Genomic DNA, 23,389 nt, shown 5'->3' on the forward strand with positions numbered 1-23,389 from the left:
TTTAAATAACTGCATTTTTAAAGGTCTGATATTTAGACAGAAATGTACGCAGTACAGAAATAAGAAATGACACGAGTGTAATACATTTTAGAAGTGAAATATTCATTTAAATAAGATTTTACATATTATAAGATAGCGTACATCTGAAGTGAAGTCATACAATGACGATCCTCCAAAGGGCATAGTTTTCCAAGGGGGTGATTTTTGATGTTTTTGACGCCACCTTGCACATGAGATCTCCCTTGAATCCTGCCTTTGCTCATTCATCTGTGCCTGTCTTGGACTAGAAGTGCAGCACAGTGGAGTTATTTCTCTAAACAGACAGTTTGTGTGTGAGTTGAACTTATACTAACGCAAAAGTTTTCAAATCTAGGTTTTAAAGTGCATTTCAGTATTCTTTCAGGAATCATAAAGAATATCCCCCTTTTTAAAGGTATCAGTAGTGATATGTGGATATTAGATGTGCTATTTCTTGGTATCTAGTTGAATATGTGAATATATCTTTAACAAATTCTCTCGGGGGGCCAAGTAAGTCGCTTACATTTAAAGTGGGTGATGCGTTTTAAGAGGCCGGGTTTTACACACACACACATATATATATATATATATATATATATATATATATATATATATATAAAACCCTCAGCTATAAATGAATGAATCGTGAATGAATGTGCTCAGGTTCACACTCCCGGCCGCTAGGTGGCAGGATGAATCGTGGGAGTTAAATGTACTCCAGTGCGCTGTTCCCCTGAGGAAGACTGTCTTTCGCTGTCATGTGTGTTCGTTTCTCCGCGCTGTCTGTCTGTCTGTCTGTCTGTGCACATGTAACGCTAGGGCTTTGTGTCTGAGGAGTCCAGGTCTGTGCAGATGAATAAGAGCTACCTAATTGTTTCCTACACGGTACGTTGTTGTTGTTGAGCTTCCTGTGCTTGTGTTTACTTGTAAACTACGCGGAGAGCCCGGCGCTAAGTGTGGCTGACTGAATCAGCTCCACCACACACAGTCATTCTTCTCTCTGTCTGACTGAGCTTTCCTGTAACACTGTCATTCACATTTATATCCGCACACCCTCTTTTGCTGACCTTGACCAGTACAGTTAAAATCTCTCGCAGAGGCGGTGTATGAACAACGCCAGATCAGTATCGGTATCGCCTGTTACTGAGGGTTTTGATATCAGAGCTCATATCGGGAAAAAAGAAAAAGTTATCGTGCCATCTCTATTTATTATTGCAGGTGAATGTGAATGTTAGACCTTATAGCACCTTACAACGAACTGAAACTCAGCTCTGCTGGTTGTATTGGACTGTATTTCTATATTATAATATTAGTCATTTTTCCCCTTTAAGAGTTTTCCAGAGCTGAAGAATCTACAATGGAGGTGCTGATGCATCTCTGCCACCACAAACTATGCCCCTTGCTGCCTAGAACCTTGAGCAGGGCATGTAGAAGAAACCACCACTGCACACCACAGCCTTCTCACTCAGTCCATGCGCTCGCCAAGCCAGTTGCTCCTACACCATTGGTGTCCCGTCTCTTCCAACCCTCAAACCTTCGAGAAGGCCAGGAAGGAGGGGACATGACATGTCGCAGTCAGAGACTGATGCTCCAGGCTGGCCTCATTCACCCTTCCAACCCAGGCTGCTTCTACTATCTCCCTGCTGCCCTGCGTTCCATGGAGAAGCTGGTGAGGCTTATTGATGAAGAGATGCAGGCCATTGGAGGGCAGAAAGTGGACATGCCAGCGCTGTGTGGGGCGGAGCTGTGGAAGCGTAGTGGACGCTGGGAGCTCATGGGTAAGGAGATGTTCAGACTGCGAGATCGACATGATATTGACTACTGCCTCGGCCCGACACATGAGGAGGCGGTCACAGAACTGTTGGCTTCGCAGAGTACCCTGTCCTACAGACAACTTCCACTACTTCTTTACCAGGTATTCAAAATGGCTGGGCAGTTTCTTGGTCTGCATGATCGTATGTTCTATGAACAATTCATATAAAGTAGTTGGAAGAAAAGTTTAAGGCTATTTAAGAAAATTGTATTTAAAGCTATTTATTTAACAAGAAAGACATTATTTTGACAAAATTGTATGAATATGTAGGTTGAAGGTGGGCCAAACCTTTCAAAAGTTACAACTGCTTTGAGGGGGATTTGGGGGCACTCTGTTTTGAAAAATTTAGTTTGCCGGTGAATACAGAAAGTACAAATACAAAGATACAAATCATCATTGTGAAGGAGAGAAGGGATTCCCCAAATGACAGAAATGACTCATCACATGAGGAGCACAGCAAGCTAAAACTGAAATGGCACAAACCTTGTCTTGGATTCAGTAGCAGTAGATGTATTTGAGTAGTGCATGCTGTGTGATGTAGTAGAGAAATATTGATGAATAAAACAATATAGAATTGTAAATTCTGTAACAATGTTGAAGGATACAATGCTGTACTACAGAATACAGTGTTAAACAACAAATAACATTAAAATCTAGTTTAAGGCCAGAATGCCCCTTTAAAATAGCTTAATTTGCTGTGCTAGAGCTTGTCATTGTTATTGTTTTAATGCTGTCTGAATGTTGTATATGGCTTTGATTTGTAGGTCACCCGAAAGTTTCGTGATGAGCAGAAGCCAAAGTTTGGGTTGCTGCGGGGCCGGGAATTCTACATGAAAGACATGTACTCGTTTGACATTAGCGAAGAGGCTGCTCTTCACACATATCAGTCTGTGTGCCACGCTTATGGCCGCCTTTTGGACCGGCTTGGTCTGAAGTGGGTACAGGTGCAGGCTGACACCGGCAACATTGGAGGAACGCTTTCTCATGAGTTTCATCTGCCAGCTGATGTAGGAGAAGACCGTTTGCTTATGTGTGGGAATTGTGGCTTCTCTGCAAACTTTGAAACAGTAGAACCAGGACAAGCTGACTGCCCTCAATGCCACACAGCGCCTCTGGTGGAGTCAAAAGGCATTGAAGTAGGACATACTTTCTACCTTGGAACAAAATATTCCCAAGTGTTTAATGCCACATTTACCAGTGCTCAGAACAAGCCTGCAGTGGCAGAGATGGGCTGTTTCGGCCTTGGCGTTACCCGAATCCTCGCTGCCTCCATTGAGGTGCTGTCCTCTGAAGATTCTATTCGTTGGCCTAGGCTGCTCGCTCCTTATCAGGTTTGCATCCTGCCTCCTAAAAAGGGCAGCAAGGCCAATGAAGCTATGCACCTTGCTGAGGAACTTGTCCAGAGCTTAGGAAACAGTTTACTAAATCTAAAAGGAGAGGTGGTCCTGGATGATAGGACTCAGCTCACCATTGGGAAGCGGCTGAAGGACGCTAATAGGCTAGGCTACCCTTATGTTGTGGTGGTAGGACAGAAGGCCATGGAGGAGCAGCCAGTGTTTGAGGTAGTGTGTCAGCAAAGTGGGGATACTGTGTTTCTCAGCAAAGATGGCCTACTGGACCTCTTAAGTGGAGCAGAGACAATATGATGTACCTAAACTGAAATACAGTGTTACTTTCATGAAAACGTACAGTCTGTATGTGTGCTGTCAATTAAAATGGGGTAAGTAATATTTCAAAGGGATGTTTATGCACATACTGGTGATTGTGTGTACTGATTATGGAGATGTTATCTGGATTGATAAACTTTTAATAAATATGTTCTGTTTCTAACTGTGGAAGTTTAAATAGCTTCTGTTTTCCACCTGCACTGCTCAGACTTCAGTTTTCCAGCTCTCTCACCACTCTCCACTGAGGAAGTATTAAGATTCAGAATGAATATTTTACATATACATATAGAAATACATATGGCAAGGCTGTGCAAAGTTATATCAAAATGAATATGAATTATTTTTTCCCAAGAAATCAACATGGGACAGATTCATATTTGACTGATATTCAAAATGATATGAGATTGTTGGCTCCAGATCAGCACAATGTTCAGATGACACCGGTCTGTTTTTACAGGTAAAGATTTCTCTGTAGTTTTTTATGTGGATTAGAGTCATTGATTTTAACATGTATATTTAATCTTCTTATGTGTTTTCTATTTGTATTGTTTGACATGCCTTCGGGTGCTCATAGGAAGGTGGTATAAAGCAGATGTAAATCCGTCAACCACACGAAAAAGAAAGAATAGAGGTCTGGAGAATACTGCTTTTTCTTTGCTGTATTAAAAAGCCCAGATCGATCAGACTCGCCAGATGTTTAGGTTAGCTACATTTTTACATGTTGCTAGAAGCATCAGGTCGCGTAGAAACCCGAGTTTACCCGCTTTAAACCCGACTTTGTTGGTCGTTTGATCGCAGTTTACAAGAGGGGAAAACTACCGTTTCCCTGTTTATTACAAACGCAGCATAAATCTTCTGTACATGCTGCCCCCTCGGGCTGTATTCTGAGGCAGGAAACTCCAGAAAGCAGTGTGGATGGATCATTCGCTGCGTACATTTCCCATAATCCTCTGAATGAGTTCCGATGCGGTTAGGGGACAAAATACCAGAAAAAAGCACTGACACAGTGGAGGAGAGAGACTGGTTCGTGCACAAATACAATGCTTATTCGGGTTTGAGAAATGTCAATATGCTAGGTTAGCTTTCTTAAAAGACCTTTTTTCTACGTGAAAGATGCTAACGCTAACAGTTAGCAGTGAGCTGTCGGTATCTTGGCAATGACATGATGTATCCAGAGCCGGTTTATGAGGAGCCTGGCTGCTCCCTATTCCCCTGGTATAACAGAAACAGGACGGTCAACCAGCAGAGGGCGCCCGCGAGGGATTCCTCGATGAATGGGAGTAAATGGAGCTCAACGGCTAAAAACGTTGAGTTAAATAGTTTCTAATCACTCGCCCAGAACGTTTATTTAATCTTCGAAAGTAGACGGATGTATTTCACTAAAAAACAAAGAAAACCCACCTGTATGTTTCAATTTTCTCGACAGCAGACGGGTTTGGGGCAGCAGGAGGCGGGCTTTAGTGCTAGAGCGTGATGATTGACGGGCGAGCGGAGCAGCTCATTGGCTGTTCGCGCTCACTGACTCTTCTTATGTGTTTTCTATTTGTATTGTTTGACATGCCTTCGGGTGCTCATAGGAAGGTGGTATAAAGCAGATGTAAATCCGTCAACCACACGAAAAAGAAAGAATAGAGGTCTGGAGAATACTGCTTTTTCTTTGCTGTATTAAAAAGCCCAGATCGATCAGACTCGCCAGATGTTTAGGTTAGCTACATTTTTACATGTTGCTAGAAGCATCAGGTCGCGTTATCCCACATACATGAGGCGCCGTTTTAAACTCATAACTCGAGTTTAAAAGCTCTTAAAATATAACAGCGCCGTTAAAATGTTTGATGATATTCACTGTTCAGGAAATTATTCTATTCTTTTACACTAAAAATGTTTAAGCACTTATAAACTTATTGTGCTCAAATGCTCCATATCAACCCATTCATTTTCGAATCACTCGGGAGCGCCCTCTAGCGTTTGAGGAAACTGGAAGACATTGCAGAGTGGTAATACTCCTCTCTGACGTGTCCTTGCCTTCAGTTGTCTTCATCATAGCGCGACCTTCTAAGTCCCTAACTTATGAGACAGCACAGACAGTAAGGCATCAAGACAGCTGCCTTCCAGACAAAGACAAAGTTTCTTCTCTACATTACTTCCATTGTATCCACTCTGCTCCAGACCAGGCGGGGAGGTAGAGAGCTCTGTTTCGAAGAGCCGCTTAATCGACGCGTTAGAGTAACATGGGCACGTGTTTACAGCAGTAAATATTTGTAGTGTGGCGCACACATTTGCTTTTAACCTTAAAGTGTTCTGATCTGTCGAGTGTAATTAGTCCGCGCTTTCTGTCCCGAGCTTAAGGAATAAAATAAGCTCTGTAGTGACAAAGCGGAGCATCTTCTCATAGACTGCACTGTAACAGGCGAAGCAATGGCTCAGGCGGATGACAGCGACGATGGCATGGACGAGTTTATGGAGAAATTCAAAACACAGAAATACAAAAATGCATTTACCGAAAGCAACTGGGAGGAGGTAAGACGTGACCCTTTTATCGCAGTCCCTTTCCTTGACAAGAAAAGGTTCTAGTTCATATACTGACATTACAGTGTCACTGTGTTGTATTACAGGAGTTTGACAAAGTGCCCATGTTTATGAAGTCAGCTCCAGAGCAGATAGACCCAGTGAAGCACCCTGAGCTTGCCTGCATTCAGTCCATTATACATGATGATGACAGGCCACCAGAAGGTATCACATGCATATACACTCACTGCAGCGTTGGGAATAATCGACAAAACATGCTGAGCAGAGTTCTTTTGGGGGTCCTGAATGGGGGCTAACAAGTTATGTACAGTGAATGTGAGTGCTACTTAACTAGTTGTACTTGCTGTAAGACATAATTTAATTAACTCTGCTGAACCAATACTGTCTCTTTTTTTAACAGAGCAAGCAAAGAGTCTAAAGGATGAAGGCAATGAGTATTTCAAGGAAAAGAACTATAAGAAAGCAATAGTGGCTTACACAGCGGGCCTCAAAAAGAACTGTTCAGACTCTGATCTGAATGCCATCCTTTACACTAATCGTGCTGCAACCCATTTCCATCTAGGTAAGAACAGAATCTCACCTGTGGCTCTTTAAAGCCAATGTTTTTTGGGATGGGTAATATATGAAGGGGGCAGTCGTGGGCTGGAGGTTAGGGAACTGGCCCTGTGACTGGAAGGTTGCTGGTTTGATCCCCAGGGCCGACAGTCCATGACTGAGGTGTCCTTGAGCAAGACACCTAACCCCCCTATTGCTCCCCGGGCGCCGTGGATAGGGCTGCCCACCACTCTGGGCAAGTGTGCTCACTGCCCCCTAGTGTGTGTGTATTCACTAGTGTGTATGTGGTGTTTCACTTCACGGATGGGTTAAATGAGGAGGTGGAATTTCCCCGTTTGTGGGATTAAAAAAGTATCACTTAACTTATATATTAATTGAAAGTTGATTCTGTGGACAAAGTTGAGCACTACAGTGGTCACAAAAGAAGTGCTGTGAAACTACTTGTTAGATAAATTGTTTGTACAGCCAAACGTTTCCTTATTGTTCCACAGGAAATATGCGATCTGCTCTGAATGATGCGACTGCTGCAAAGAAACTGAAACCAGATCATATTAAAGCCATCATAAGAGGTGAATGACACCATATTATCCAGACAGTTGATGATTTCGTTTAGCTCTGTACATGTGCAGTATGTATTGGTAGTCGTTCTTTATATAACCTGTAAATATGTAAACATCTGTATAGGGGCCCAGTGCTGTATGGAATTACGCAATTATGCAGTTGCGTTGCAGTGGTGTGATGAAGGTCTCAGGATTTTGCCCACTGAGAAGAAACTGCAGGAGCTCAGAGCCACAGCAGACAAACAGAAGGTAGGCTGTAGTTACAGAACTATAAACCATATTCCAGCACAGTACATAAAATAAAATAATACTGACTAACACACATATTTTATACAGTATATTTTGCCATCAAACTCCATGTAAATCCACTAATTCCATATTTTCCTGTTTTGTTATTCTTTATATTGCTTGGGATCACTAGCAGCCTGGTAATGTGAACATATAATGATGAGTGGTCATGACTTGCTGATACAAGGTCCTGTCTTGACAGTGATGTATATTTGTACGGTATATATTTTGTACTGTGCATACAGTATATTTTAGTTACAAAATCCCTGCCTGTCAAACACAAATCACAAGTTAGCTAGTGGTGAACATATCAAGTTTAATCTGATTTTCAGTTTAAATTTGATAGTTGCAATGTTTTTTTTTTCTTTTTTTTAATTTGTTAAGTGTTTGATACTGAAGAGCTCTGACTATACTGCACAGGTTGGTTTGGTTCACAAATGTAAAGGATCACAAATAGAATTATTTTTAGCACCTGTCATGCTGCCCCTTTAAAAAGCTTCAAAATCATACCTCCTAGAATTTATAACCATTTTATAACCATTTTATAATGACCCTGTCATTTGTGGTTTTGTGCATAGCAGGGTGTCCAATCTCATCCGCTAAGGGCCTGTGTGGCTGCAGTTTTTTATTGCAACAAAGCAGGAGCACACATGCTCAGTTTTAAGACTGAGAGCAACTACTTAAAAGAGTGAAATCAGGTGTGCTCTTCTTATTTGAAATGAAAACCTGCGCCCGCACCGGCTCCTATGGATAGGATAAGGATGATTAAAAAAAAAAAAAAGTATAGCATAAGTCCCTCCCTCTTCCTCTTTACTCTGATTGGATTGAACCAATTGCCTATTTTGGTTTATTTACAGTGGATTTCATGAAAGACAGTAAAGAGTGCTTGCAGGAAAGCAGGGGTACAATTTCACAGTTCAGTAATTTTGTCAGATTGTCTGATATTATTGATATTGTGTTGTTTGAAATTGTTGCACCCTTTCATTTTATGGCACACTTGTTCAGTAAAACCCCTGTGTTTGTGCTTTTTCTGTGCCGTAGAGGGCAGCAGACAGAGATGCCAGGAAGGCTAAAGCTAAAGAGAAAAAGGAGCGGAATGAGAGAGCTGTATTGTTAGCTGCTATTAAAGTAAGTGTCAAGGCTTGTGTTACTTTATACCTCACACATTTATAGTGCCTCCCAGTAAGTCAAACTGATCCAGATGCTGTTTGGAGCAGGAGCGTGGCATCAGGCTTCTGAAACCTGAGCAGCCTCAGCGCAGAGGCTCTGATAGCGAGGATGATGGAGCTGATGTATCTGCAGCAGCAATGGCAGAGCTGCATCTGGACGGGCTGAGCACGCAGGAGGCCACAGGAGCACAGGTGTATTTGGACGAGCAGGGTGTGCTCCATTGGCCAGTGCTGTTTTTGTACCCTGAGTACAGACAGACTGACTTTATCTCAGCCTTCTGTGAAAATTCCAGGTATGTAATTTATTTCACAGCAGTATTCAGCGTTCATGGCCTTTAATCCTCTTTATTCTGTATCATTTTGATGAATTCATTTTATTGAAAATAGTAGCTGCAACAAACATGACTTCAGAAATCAGTTGGTCTATTTTATCGATTACTTGAATTTTTGGGGTTCCTCTTTCAAAGAGCGATGAACGTAAATAATGGGGCATAAAATCTGAATTTTTGTTTTTGTTTACATTATTACATTTATTTGTCAGTTAAAAATCTTTTACTGCCTAAAATGACAAATTGGTGGTTGCTTACTTTCTTGAGTTCACGTCTTTTACCTGTTGTTCAGCTTCATAGATCACTTGGTGGTCATGTTCGGAGAAGAACTTCCTCCCTGGGACACAGATAGAAAATATTATCCACAGAATCTTCAGGTTAGTCTCGATGTCCTATTGAAGCCAGACATATGTTTCCAGTATGAACATGGTTCTTACTTTGACTTTGTGTTAATACTTGAATGATGTTCTTGTCTACATGCTCATTTATTTTTTTGTCATTACAGCTGTTTTTTGAAGACCATGAGAAAGGACATGTTTATGAGGTAGATTTGGAGAAGTCTCTTCTTAGCATCCTTCAGCACCCAGGGTATTGACTGTATTTTCTTTTTTTTCCTGTAGATTCATTGATTTGACTTTTGCAGAAAGCTCTATGAATGGGACTATTTGATTGATAATATTCTTCTTTCTCTAGGTGCTCTGTTAAGGCAGGAACACCCAGCTTTATCGTGCTGGTAAAAGAGTCTCCATTCTGTAAGCAGTTTTTATCAGGAAAGAAAGTCCAAAGACTGAAATGAAGGCTGGTGGAAGGCCACTGTACCTATACCAAGCTCTCAAACTAGAGTTTGCTGTATGTGCTGAATAAGTGGCTGCTCATGAATTCACTAAGCTGAAAATGTTTTAATAACGGAAACAGTGGGTAAGACGATCTTTTCAAGGACACTGACGTGGCATAAAACCGTATAACCAGGCTGAGATCATAACTGTTTCTTGTAGTTTTGCTCCAAGTTTCTTTTCCAGTGTGGTCTGTGAGATTCCAAACAAAACCTATAGATCAAAAGACATGAACCTTTGAGAGAGGCAAAACTGACTCATGGAGCAAGTTGTAAAGTACATTAAAAATAATGGTTATACTAAACCATCATTTATATAAATGCCTTTAAAAAGACGTTGCAAATGAATTGCACTTTTTTTTTAATAAACAACCCTCAAAAGTTTTTATTTTATTGTTTCTTCACCTTATGTTCATCAATGCTGCTTAAAGTGAGCGCACTACTTGAGTGTTAAGAGAATAGTTATGTTGACCTGTCTCAAGACATTTTAGATGTTTTTTTTTTTTTTTTGGTATCAATGTTTAGGGATGAGGCCGGTTCGATTTCCCTGCCGGGCGGGTCCTCTCTGTGTGGAGTTTGCATGTTCTCCCCGTGTCAGCATGGGTTTCCTCCGGGTACTTCCAGGTACTCCGGTTTCCTTCCACAGTCCAAAGACATGCAGTCAGGCCAGTTGGACATTCTAAATTGCCCCTGTGTGTGTCTGTCTGTCTGTCCTACGATGGATTGGCGACCTATCCAGGGTGTGTCCTGCATTCCGCCTGATGACAGCTGGAATAGGCTCCAGCACCCCCGTGAGCCCAGAAGGGGAAGCGGCTTAGAAGGTGTGGGTGTGTGTGTGTGTGTGTGTGTGTGTGTGTGTGTGTGTGTGTGTCTGTGTGTGTGTTTAGGGATAGTTCATTGCCTAAATGAAAAATGTAGCTGACCTGTGATCTCTGTGTTTTCCAGTTTCCAGCTAGTGTGAGTCCCTTAAAGGTTAACTAGTTAAAGGTTAACTCCACCAATTTTTAAAAAATTCTACATTCATTAAATGGTTGAGTTCTGAACGTTCTAAGTCATTCAGATTGGTTTGGTGTGAAATGCTTTTGAGTCAAAATGATCCATTGTGGCGGTGATAGGAACCAAATGTCTGAAGTGTTTAAATGCTCCCTCACAGAAAGTTATTACGTGAAGTGGTTAGATATATGCTGCCTGCTGTCCGACACATTGTTTTATGATAGTTTTAGCTTAAAATGTATTCTAATCCATGGTAGAGGGATACATGCAGGGTGTTGTAAGAAAAAATAGTCCACAAAGAAGTCAGATTTATGCCTATTTTGCCATCAGCATTACATATAAAAACTCAGAAATGTAGGTTCATTGGTGGTTGTAGAGGGTAAATGAAATGGCTATATTTGTGTTGACACAAATATATGGACCCCTGGTTCCTATCACCACCACTGTAAATAAATGAGTCTAAATTTCTTTACAATGAACCATTTCACATTAAACCACTCTGACTTTGCTTACATTTCAAATACCGAGTAATGCAAATATTTAAAATTTACACAGAAAAAAGATACATGCTCAGGTTCCTCACACTGACTGCATAACAACAGCAAGCAACACTGGAACTACAGAAAGCAAAAAGGTTAAAAAAAAAAGTTCTGTAAGGCAGTTATTCACCAATCAATCAACCAAGAACAGTACAAAAAGTATTTATCAGTACGACTGTTTACTGTCTACTTGAATTGAAAACAATATTGATCACGAAATCACAATTATAATACAGTTTTCTTGCCTTATTTTTGGAAGATGTTAAAGTGTGTGGAGGACTTCGATAAGGTCTGGCTCCAAACTTTTGTGGAGCCTAATCGATTTGAACCAGAAGATACAAATAACTTGCAGCGGCTTGAAGAAGAAAGAGCAAACAAGAGAAAGATGGACAGACGCTCAGACTGAAGGCGCAGAAGAACCCAGGGCGAATGAAAATTGACGGTGTTAACAACAAACTACTTGCTACTCTGCTCACAACTTTATGGGGTGGGACAGTGACATGCGAGTGTGATCCACAGCAGCTTTTCTGATTAGTCACGTTACTCACATAAGCTCTGAGTTTTGCTGATGCTGAGTGACGCAACGCGTGCAGGGCAGAGAGATACCCACAAAGCATTGTAAGGAAAAAATAGCACCCCCCAAAAATAAAAATCTTCTTTCCAAATTAGCACTGTTTTACCATTACCAGCGTGACATATAAAACCTTATAAGACACAGGTAAGGTCACTGGTTATTATGGATATTAGATAAAATGGTGATATTTGTAGTGTAGACATACAGACGTCTTCCAAGTACAATTCAGACTCTGTAAATGTCCCTAGAAAGGTGCACAACAAACCACTCTGAATGATTTTGTTTAAATCTAAATGGTTGAATGATTAAGTAATTTTGCAAATTCAGTGGGGTTCCCCTTTAATTCAAGTCTGTGGCGTTTTATGTTGAAGTTGTTTAGCTAGGCTGTTGGCTGTCTTTTAGCCTGTTAGCTGACCAGCGTCCGCGACCCTAAGGGAGAAGCGGCTTGGAAAATGAATGTATGAAAAAAGAGCTGACCAGCCTACTTCTAGTTAAGAACATAAGTACTAAGCCCTTCAGTTTAAACAAAAAAAACAGGTTTTTACTTCCAAGAGTTTTCTAGAACTCTGTTGGGGCTGCTGAGACCAGTGAAGGGAATTGCATTACTGTAGTGTGTGAAACTGGATCTGAGCATGACAAATAATATAAACTGCTACTTTGAAACTTTTTTATTTCACAATTTCAGAAAGTTCTAATTGCATCATATTATATACATTATAGCATTAATATTTCACAATAACTTTTAGCCCTAGGTCAGTAGCCCTTCTACTGTACATTCATTGCCATCATATTTAAAGTCAGTATTGTTCCAAAAGTGAATGAACTCTAATCCAGCATCCTTAAGGAAAGTCCCCTTACAGCCTCCATATCAGCGTTGGTATTTTCACCCTGGGAGGAACCTGCAACTCCTCTTCCTCTCACACAGACAGAGACCTGCCCAACACTGTGTGTTTACCCTGAGGTTGTACACTCTGCAGCAGCCTCCTAACAATGCCCAGTTTGCCCCTCTTCACCAGCTCCCTGGACAGTTCTGCCACTTCCTCCGTGTTTGTCCGGCACAGCAGCTTGAGCTCTGTCCGGACCGGGCAGGTGCCATGTCTCTCCTCAGCCTTCTGTAAGCACTCCTCCAGTTGAGCGATAATGTAGCTCACGTCCCCTGTGCTCTGAGAGAAGGCAGTCAGCAGGGCCTGCAGCAATAAGGGCAATGCACGTAGGTCCTGACCACCAGGCCGCTCCAGCTCAAGCGCCTGTTTGAAGCAATCTATGGCGTTCTGCTCCTCGCCCTTCAGCAGCAGGCAGCGACCCCTCAACAGCTGTAGCTCTGGCAAAGTGGAGCCCAGTGGACACTGCAGAGCCTGGGCCAGGCTGACCAAAGCCTGATTCACCGCCATTTCGTCCACCATTATGCTCTCCTGCAGAGCATCCACACCCATGTAGTAATAGACCTGAGGGAAGAGAAATGAGACTGTAGGCAATGTGTTTAAAAATGTTCAGCAGCACTGCTGCGCCTGTTACACTCATACGCCTGGCCAGTACCCAATATCTGGTCAGTGGTGTACTAAAGTTGTCCCTTTCTGTTGATGTTCAGGGCAGAAGGTGGCTGATAAATTGTGCAGCAACAGATGGGTAATATAAGTAAGTATAACAGAATAACTACCAAAAGGTACTTTGAGGGAAGAACCACTTTTGGTTTACCAAAGAATCATGTTTAAAAAAAAGAAATGTAAATGTTGTATACCATTTTAATAACTTCCCTTACAACCTTCACATTGTTTGTTTGTTTGTTTTTTTAGAAAAAAATGTTCACACTCGCATGAAAATCTCATTTCTAAAAATGTTTTTTGAGAGAATCATCAATTGAAATGTTCTTTAGGGAATAAAAATACGGTTCTTCCAAGTCATCATGCATTTGACGCCTTTATTTTTATGCCAGATTATACTGGCTGAATTTTGGTCCTGTCAATCTTTTTATCAAATTTTTGGAAAAATTGCATCTATGTTTTCTTGAACTGTAGTCATAAAAATGCCAAAATTCAGCAGAAATATATTTACTTCAGCGTGTTTAGTTAATTTACATCCTCTCGTATCTAAGTTACAATGTTTAATAAAGCTGAGCTTGATACATACAATGTGCCATATCACTGAAAAGCCTGTTTCTCGTAGAGTCTGACTAGCATATTCAAATATTCATTCCTATAAATGTGCATGTTTTCTGAGCTCTTAGTGGGTAATGCAGTTCTGAGGGTAATTTTCAATATTTTTTGCCAATTCTGACTGTGCCTTCAGCATATTATTGAAATATATGATGTGTGAGCTAAGGAGGGGAGAGAACTTCAAGAACTCGTTCTGGAGTTCTGGGCAGCTTCTACTTGAGCTAGAAGGCGGGACTCCCCATTGATGAACAAAGACAGGCCTGCGAAACAGGGAGGAGACGGGGTGATAATTGGGTGTGAAAACCTTATCACAGGAAACAACTGTAGAGATGGAAATTTTAAGATAGGAAACAGGAGGTGCTCAAGGCTTGATCCTCCACCCAAACTTTAGTTCTTTCATAACTCTCCTGAAAATCAGCTTTTCTCTACATTCAAAACCAAAAATTTGTGAAATTTGAAGTCCTAACCACATTCTGAAGGACATTACAGAAGGTTAGCCCAGTATGTAGCTAAATTGCTGATAACAAAGACCTTTCTGAGAATTCATGAACAGCATTAGAAGGAAAACAATCTCTGCAGGGCTTTGGCCCTCTTGTCCAACACATGATCAGTAGAACAGGTAACCCAAAGCAGTGATGTTCAGTGTCTGGGCTTTTGTGTTTATCTACAAAGTTTTTTTAATTTATTTTGTTCCTTTTGTCTCACCTGCCCCATCTCCAGGTGCGTCCTCAGACAGGGCCTTACACTCAGGACTCGCTCAAGGTCAGTGCGGGCCTCTCTCAGGTCTTGGCGGTCAGGAATGCCATCCAGTCTTTGCTTAGCTCTGTCTAAGGCCTTCACATAAGCTGTGACCTTAAGCTGGGGACAGTACAGGAAACCAAATTAAGCATCAAGTATAACCTCTCATTTGATTTGTCAGGTAACTGGAGCAGCAGTTTAAATGTAAAAGTTTATCAAAGTTACTTTTTTATTTTTAGTGACATTTCCTTCCTCCATCCATGAAAACTGGGTACAACTGTTGTTGTTTTGGCTCAGTACTTTAGCACAATATGTTCAGTTCAAACTATGACTTCAGATTAAAAATTTTGCATCTACAGTACAATAAGGTTTCTCGATCTGCAGAGTGTGGACCATGTACTTTTTATACAATGAAAATTATTGCAGTAAACTGTGTCAATGTTGAAAGGCAATGTTAATAAATATGAAATACATCTTAATCTTAACAAAATTGTCGTGTTTCGTACTTGGCTGCAAGCGTATTGCACTGGATTACTGTTTTAAGTCTGTGACTCAAACATATCTTAACATTGTTTCTTAACAATGTACCAGATCAGGGGATTAGAGTTGAGTTGGACACGCCTAATTCTGACACACACACTTATTGTCTCTGGCTCTGTCTGATTCATTCTGATCTTTCAGCTTCAATATTGCCTGCTGTACTGTTATTCTCTCTTAGTCCTTACGTTAATAGCTACAGAGCCCACATGCAAATGCCGTATCTGGAATCAAGTCTTCAATCAGGTGTTAGCGCTCTCATGCATGACTGAATAATGCAGTGAAACAGCTGGCCCACAAACAACTGAACAGGCCATTGCTCAATTACTCTTGGGCCTGTGATTCCTATGCAGTCAGTGAATAGCCTGGAATTAAAGCTGACTTTCTACTTTTTACACTTAAAATAGAACATTAGACCTCAAATCCAAAGTATAAATAAAAAAAAAATATCATGATTTTAAAAAAATATACATTAAATCCTACTGAACTAGACGGTTGTTCATGGGCTGGCTAGTGTTTGAGGGTTTTACTTACCTTTGCCCGGGTGCAGTAAGCTTGCCAGTTGAGCTCTGCATCAGGCAGCACATTCAGGGCCATGTTACAGATGCCCGTTGCCATCTCATGCTTGCCTGACTGAAAAAACACACTGGCTAGCCGATTCAATGTGAATGCATCATCTGTAGCCAGTTTGATACCCTGTAAGGACAGACAGGGAAGATTTTACTGTTTTACAATGTCCATCCTAAATGAACTGGGGGTTACATGGTACTATGACATGTTATAATAATATACTTTTTTCCCCTAAAAGAAAGTACTGTAATACACTACAGTCTAAATCTAATACCTAATCATCTGACACCTGTTGTCTCTCTGACAATTAATTACACATAATGCATCTGACCTTGTTGAGAAAATATGGATTGATAGAGATCTCAACGCTGTAAAAGAGTCTACGCTGGCCAGACTCAATTTTCATTTAGCTTTGCAAGAATTACATTGCAGTGTTTCAGATTTTATTTCAAGGCAGCTATTTTTTGCACTGCTTTTACTGGTGGTAAATAGGAATTTCCAATTAATTGAGTTTTACAGAGTAATGTAAAAGTAATGTGACTTTGAGATTACTTTGTCCAGGACGTAATCACTAATGTAAATCAGTTTTTGAGAGAAGTAGTTTGTTTTTCTAATGATTTTTTTGTACTGGATTACTAAACTACCCCAAGACTGGAACTGAATATTGATCATATCGCTGTTATTGCAACAAAACCTCTCCAAAATGATAACTTTACAGGAGAAGAAAAAACATACTTTACTTTCAGTGTGAGTCAATGGAATCAGACATTTGTCCAAGTAATTCTTGGCCATTTCCTCTGGTCCATTCATCATGCAATTGACACACAAAGTAAAGGGTAACATGCACTTTCAAATTATGTCAAAAACTGAAAAACAAAACTGGAGATTCAAGGTTTTGTTCCGACAGCAGCGATATAACATAACTGTTAAACTGTATGCAGGCCTAAGGCAAAACAGTTAAGCTCTGGAAACATCTTAACATGGTTTGCAACGCAGATGCCCTTTGAACACACTGACACTTAGTTAGGAGCTGAAACTGAGTACGGAACTCTCACTGCTCTAAAATGTTCTCCCCATACACACTGTTCTAGGATGTTCTCCCCATTCACACTGTTCTACAGTGTTCTCTCCATTCACCTTGCTGTAGAACATTCTGCAGATTCACATTGTTTCAGAATGTTCTCCTGACTCAACTGTTCACACTGGTCTCCCCCATTTACACTGCTCTAGGATGTTCTCCACATTTACTTATCAATAAATTATCCAAATATATCTTCTGATATACAGTACCAATCCGTAGCATGAGAGTGGGTCCGATCCAGACAGGCCGCAGTCATGAATTGCCATTGGAACTGTAGGGAACTCCTCTTGCCTCTCCAGCATGAGACCAATGTAACACCAAGCAAGCGCTACGTACAGAGGCAGTTTTAGTCAGCGTAAAGACATTGACAGATGTTTGTGATCACTTACATGCCCTGAAAGAAGGTGGGGTGAACTGATATTAGAAACCAGATAGACAGGTCTATGACACCTGCTTTTGTTTAACTGTGTGACATCATGAAGCAATTATCACATAGGCTGTGAAAAGACGCAAGGTACTAAGGCACACAAATACTGTAGCAAATACAAAGCACTAACTGATCAAAATAATGGTAAATTCTTTTCTGAATGTGACAAAACACAAATGACAAAGTGACAGCTTTTACCTTTGAGGTGAGTTGTTTCTGATTTCAATGTCTCTGCTAGCAGTTTTAGGCCTTTGTTGTAGTGCCCAAGCCTTGTATACTCCAAATCCTTTGATTCATTGACAATACCATATAATCTGTAAAAGCAAGTAGATTTTGCAATAATGTCTCATGTCTGAGAGATTAGGAGGAGCTGTTTTGTGTCTGTTTACTTATTATTGTAAAACTCTTATTAAGGTGAACTTTGATTCCAAACACGTTGGGACAGTACCTAAAAAAGATATTGTTTAGAAAGCAGCATATGTGTCTCTTAAACATGTTTATATTACTCAGCATTAATGGTGCCCATGCCATGGACACTAATGCACCCCCATACCTTGACAGACCCTAGCCTTTGAACTTTACACTTGTATAAATCTGGATGATTCCTTCATTCTTTCACTTGGAGAACGGTTAACTTGTCTAACCACAACACGTTTCCATTGTGCATCAATCCATTTCAGATGAGCTTGAGCCCAGAGAAGTTGGCAGTATTTCTGGGCGTTGTTAAATTATGGCTTCCGCTGTGCACAGCAGTATTCATTTTAATTTGTGGATGCAGTGACGGATGGTATTTATTGACAACAGATTGCTAAAGTATTCCCAATCCCATGTGGTAATAGCCATCACAGAAGCATGCTGGATTTTAATGCAGTGTTGTCTAATGGATTAAATGTCACATGCATTCAATTTTTGGCTTTGCCTTTTACATAAGAGATTTCTCAGGATTTCCTGAATCTTCTGATGATATTATGCACTGTAGAGGATGAAATACATAAGAAAAATGGTGTGATCACTCTTTGACGAACATCATTCTTAAACTGCTGGATTATTCACTGACACATTCTTTTTTGGTGAGCCTCAACCCATCCTTGCTCATTAAACACTAGACCTAACTTGGATACGTTTTTTATACCCAAGCATAGTCACATCATATGTTTAAGGTGGTTTTTGAATAGCCTCATCTCAACTTTTTTGAAACGTTGCGGGCATCAGTTTTAGAATGAGCATACATTCATATATTTGTAAAGTAGATTTATAAATCACATCTTTTTCATTAGAATTTTATAGACTGTCCCAACTATTTTGGATCTGATATTTGTAAATTTGGCCAACTGTATGCCCCTGTGGTTAAATAGTGACTATAAAAGTGTAAAGTAGATGACCTTATGTAAATTGTTGCCATTTTGAAGAACCAGTTCTTCTTTTCTTCTTCAGGTACCTGTAACAAAATAGCAAAAGAAGCAAATGCATGAACTACATTTTAGGTATAAATGTATAAAAGCAGTTATGAGTGCTTGTGCATTTAAGTATGTATAGATGTGTGTATGTGAATACTGTTGAGCTTCTGTTACATTGCATTTATAGATATAATTTGTTAGGTTTACTAAGTTATACCTTCCCTGTGTGCTTGATAGGTTTTTGCTCATAATATATCATAATATGCTCATAATATAGAAATATTTAGCTTTCATTATCCATGTAAGATAAAATAAATTAAAAGCAAATTCAGTATTGGAAACTAAATGGTTGTTGGCTTGGAAAATGACTCTATGTAAACTCTTTAATTGGTATAGAACATTATATGGTGGTTCTTTAAACCTTCATGCTTGCACATCTCATTTACATTTACATTTACGGCATTTGGCTGACGCTCTTATACAGAGCGACTTACAATTTGATCATTTTACATAGGTAGGCCAAGGCAGTGTTAGGAGTCTTGCCCAAGGACTCTTATTGGTATAGTGTAGGGTGTTTGCCTAGGTGGGGATTCAACCCAAGTCAAGAGTGTAGAAGGCAGAGGTGTTAACCACTACACTATCCAACCACTATTTACAGTTTTGGTTCTTTGAAGAACCATTAACTGAAAGCTTCTTGAGGGAAGTGGTTCCTCTATGGAATCATTCCAAGAACCTGCTAGGCATCTTTCTTTTTAAGAGTGTATACCACAAAAAGCACAGTGCTTTACTCAGAGGATTACGCTTTTTAATCGTAAAGGAGTCTCACCAGTTCTCCGCCGTAGTGGAGAGCACGGTTATACAGGGTCAGTGCAGTTGTCAGTCTCTCCTGAAGGTGCTCTTCTTTCTCCAGTTCCACATCATGAGGCTGGGCAAAAGCCTGTTCTGCCAAGCACCGGGCTGCTCTAACCCTGCAGTCTGGCTGGTCATTGCCCATCTCCGGGTCCATGAGAGCGGCCACCCGCTCTAAGCACTCACTCGCGTCCTGTTCACGGCTGAGCCGTTCATATACATGGGCCAGGTTGGCCCACGCATTGAGATTTCCAGGGTCTTCCTGGCAGATGCTTCGAAAAACCTCCTCAGCGGTGTCCATCTTGTCCAAATGATAGGCCAGTAGGCCCAGCATGTTTCGGACAGCATACTGCAGTCTCCCAGTCTCAGCCTCCAGCTCAGCACGCAGGCTCTCCTGCTTTAACTGGGTGTCACGTTGGCGAAGGGTTTCTGGTCCTTCAGGATCTTTATTCAGATGAAGCGGAAGATGAAAATGTCCAGGGATGAAAGCCAGGCCTTCCATCAGTTCCTCAATGTCCTCCTCTGTGCTGCCCTCTTCCATGGCTGCCTGTTCACTCTCACAGGCACGAAGATACTAACGCCACGACATGGAAGTGTACTCAAAATGTCATTGTGTCATAAGAGGGACAGGAAATACAGGTTTGGAGGAGTGAAGATAGGGGGTGGATGTGTGAAGAACCATGTGGTTTGGCAAGTGCTTTCTTGTTTCTTGTACAATGACTGTCAGCTTGCTTGAATGAGAATGGGGGATTTGGGAAAGGTTCAGGTTTGGGAAAGAGGGGTGTGAACAATCATGCTTGTTTGTACACATTTCTTGACACACCTGCTTTGCCATCATGGACTGCGCCCAGAGATCAGAACAGGTTAAGGGTATGATTCAGATTGGTTGGCTATGTAGTGCAAAAACAAAACCAAGTAGATCCACTGTATGGAATGTTCTTAAAAAGGCACAAACAACTCTTTTTCAAAATGTCTTCATAATTCAATTGTTAAGATGTAAACCAAGTCATTCAGAGTGATTTGATGTAAAACAGTGAACCTTCCTACAGTCTCCATAGGTTTTATATCTAATGTTGATGATGGTGAAATAATGATAAAACTGCAAAAGTAAGTTTTCTTTGGGGACTATTGTTCCTTGCAACACTGTATCGCTCCATCCTAAATGTACGTTATATTTATATTTTGAGCTGAAACAATGAATCAAGTAGTGTATCTGGAGTCACTTCAAGGATGAACTTTCTGTGAAGGACCTTTAAGAGACAAAGTCTTCATGTGTGTGGTTTCTATCACCATCACTGTGAACAATTCTGGCTCTTTCTGGCTCGTTTCTCTAAATTGAATAATTTCATATCAACCCAATCTGAATGACTTTGTTTGCATCTTAACAATTTAATCATGTAGAAATGTTGAAAATCTTTCCACACTTATCCAGCATTACTACAAAATCCACTTACTTGTATGGTATTGCTCAATATTTGAATTGAGGATTTGGGAACTGTTTGAGGTAGGGAAAGATTATGTGTATACAGTTATACTTATGTATTCACAGGTAATAACATGCCTGCTTTGTCATTATAGATTTAACCTTTGTCAACCAAAAGATCAGAACAGCTGACAGTAAAGGTACACATTTTTGGCCCTGTGGTGCAAGGATCCACTGTATTAACCACTTTAAATCCCTCATTAATTAAGCTTAAATGAATTAAGTCACCCTTATTAGTCCCACAGTGTGGAGATTTCACCTCTGCATTCTAACCCATCCATGCTGTGAAACACCACATACACACTAGTGAACACACACACCAGGGGGCAGTGAGCACTGGTCACCCGTGCGCCGTATGACAGTTGGGGGGTTTGATGCCTTGCTCAAAGGCACATCAGTCACGCGTTGTCGGCTTAGTGGATCGAACCAGCGACCTTCCGGCCGCTAAGGCTTATTATTCAGTAACTACAGGGACTTCAGTGCAAACTGGCTGAGCTATTTATAGGTTATAAAAGTGTGTAATAAAACTTTGGACCTGCTGGTGGACCCTGTCCATTGAAGGGGTTAAATTTTCTTAAGTAGAAGTTGGCCTAACATTGCGCATGTTTTCTCATCATCTTGAAATCCATTTAGAATGAACAATGCTTTTACAAGATTAGGGTGTCCCTCAGTACTGTAGCCTGGCTTATCTGATATTCAGTTCATGATTGAACTATTCTGGGTAAGGAGAAGACAGAAGACTTCTGCATTGTTTAGATTCTGTTTTCCAAAATATGCATGCAGGACAGGTGTGAAGGCATTTTTCTACATAAGTATTTTCCTGATACCTGGCGTGGTGTCATTTTTAGATCATGGGAAAGAGGAAATATTTTAGGCATTACATAGCAAGGCATTACGAAATAATCCTGTTCAGTAATATTTTTCTAATTCGTCAGCGAAAGGAAGTCCATTGTGCATTTCCTCTACTGACCACTAGATGTCAAATGAGTTCTTATAAAGTGAGCATTCACCATTCCGATGACAGTTTGATTGGACCAGAGTAACAAGTAACTGCCTGTAACCGTAAAAGCATTTAAATACATACACTAGAAATACATTCAGTCTAGATCATGTGATGAAGATGCTCTCGATTCCTTGATTAAAGTGAATACCATTTGAAGGAGTGCATGACTGCTATTCAATACATCAATACTATTGGAAAAGTAGTGCATCACCCCACATCTCAGCAATACAAATGCATTATGGCGTGATCATAACCTTATGTTCTCTTCACTAGTGGAAGAACTGAATGTACTTCAGCACGAAACCTTGAAATCTTCAATGTCTGAGTCTACACTGAGTGATTATCCTCTTCTCCCTGCTGTTCTATTTTCCACCATAATGACTTTAGCAGAGAGGAGATCCTCATATTGTGATGCCTGCAGCTGTTTGATGATATCATCTTTCTGGGCTTTTGGTGCGCTATAGGTGCAAAGTGACAGAGCAATGAGGGCAAGGTTTCAGTAGCCCAGTCTCCTCTCCCCTTCCACTTCCGACAGGCACATTCCATGTGTTTTATGTGTTCGATATTAGCAACGCTTGGAGGGAGTCTCATTTGGAAGCAGCAGAGAGAAACGGAATTGCTTTTCAAGAAATGTGCAACTGCAGCAGTTGAGACTCCACTGGAAAGAGTCAGCCTATTAATTTACCAGTTGTAGACCATATATAGTATTTTACCAGAAGTTATGAGCTGGAGTCTGCAAGGCTGGTGTGCTCTGAGAATGGACATGGGTGGAGGATTGTGTTTGTCCTGCTATAATGCATTTTTATGTGTGGAAGTCTAATTGACAGGCAGATGTCACACCTCCTGATCAGCCTAATATGATGTAATACAGTGTTAGTTTGCCTCAGGTTAGGTTGTTATCCATCAGGTCAGGGCCTCAATGTCCTTCTTCACGGCTGTCCGTTCAATCTCATAGACACAAAGAAAATAATGCCAGGACATGGATGTGTAGCTAGAAAGTGAAAATGACCTGGAAAAGACAGAATGTGATGTCACAGTAGCATTAATTAGGGAGTAGGTAATTATACCTATATAAACCATTTGTCGGGAAAGTAGACTAAGAAGAAGAAGAAGAAGAAGAAGAAGAAGTATAAACACTCAGCAAGCACTTGTATTAGGAATGCTATACTAATACTGGGTATGGCCTCCCTCTGCTCTCAAAACAGCCTCAGTTCTCTGTGGCATGGATTCCACAAGATGGTGGAAACATTCCTTGCTATTTTTCAGGTGTACTTTCATGCTGTGAATC

At 40.7% G+C, this 23,389-nt stretch overlaps 3 protein-coding genes across 3 annotated transcripts; 2 read left to right on the forward strand and 1 right to left on the reverse strand.

Annotated features, from left to right (window-relative positions):
• The first annotated feature begins 756 nt into the window (after window positions 1-756).
• On the forward strand, window positions 757-3,661 carry pars2 (prolyl-tRNA synthetase 2, mitochondrial). The gene is made up of 3 exons (XM_017697937.2): window positions 757-903; window positions 1,350-1,933; window positions 2,596-3,661. Exons 2-3 carry the CDS (start codon window positions 1,376-1,378, stop codon window positions 3,475-3,477), a joined length of 1,440 nt encoding a protein of 479 aa, XP_017553426.1. The 5' UTR covers window positions 757-903; window positions 1,350-1,375; the 3' UTR covers window positions 3,478-3,661.
• Window positions 3,662-5,585: 1,924 nt separating this feature from the next.
• On the forward strand, window positions 5,586-10,141 carry ttc4 (tetratricopeptide repeat domain 4). The gene is made up of 10 exons (XM_017697936.2): window positions 5,586-6,015; window positions 6,111-6,228; window positions 6,425-6,586; window positions 7,071-7,148; window positions 7,264-7,388; window positions 8,469-8,555; window positions 8,645-8,889; window positions 9,218-9,302; window positions 9,431-9,513; window positions 9,619-10,141. Exons 1-10 carry the CDS (start codon window positions 5,914-5,916, stop codon window positions 9,719-9,721), a joined length of 1,188 nt encoding a protein of 395 aa, XP_017553425.1. The 5' UTR covers window positions 5,586-5,913; the 3' UTR covers window positions 9,722-10,141.
• A 1,308-nt stretch (window positions 10,142-11,449) lies between these two features.
• On the reverse strand, window positions 11,450-20,191 carry ttc22 (tetratricopeptide repeat domain 22). Its single transcript, XM_017698159.2, has 7 exons — window positions 19,593-20,191; window positions 18,752-18,807; window positions 17,568-17,683; window positions 17,152-17,270; window positions 15,826-15,987; window positions 14,722-14,874; window positions 11,450-13,308 (listed from the first exon to the last, which is right to left on the reverse strand). The coding sequence occupies exons 1-7, from the start codon at window positions 20,154-20,156 to the stop codon at window positions 12,781-12,783; spliced, it is 1,698 nt and encodes a 565-aa protein (XP_017553648.1). The 5' UTR covers window positions 20,157-20,191; the 3' UTR covers window positions 11,450-12,780.
• Between the last annotated feature and the right edge of the window lie 3,198 nt (window positions 20,192-23,389).

Source organism: Pygocentrus nattereri, chromosome 26 (assembly GCF_015220715.1).
Source record: "Pygocentrus nattereri isolate fPygNat1 chromosome 26, fPygNat1.pri, whole genome shotgun sequence".
NCBI classification, from domain to species: Eukaryota; Metazoa; Chordata; class Actinopteri; order Characiformes; family Serrasalmidae; genus Pygocentrus; species Pygocentrus nattereri.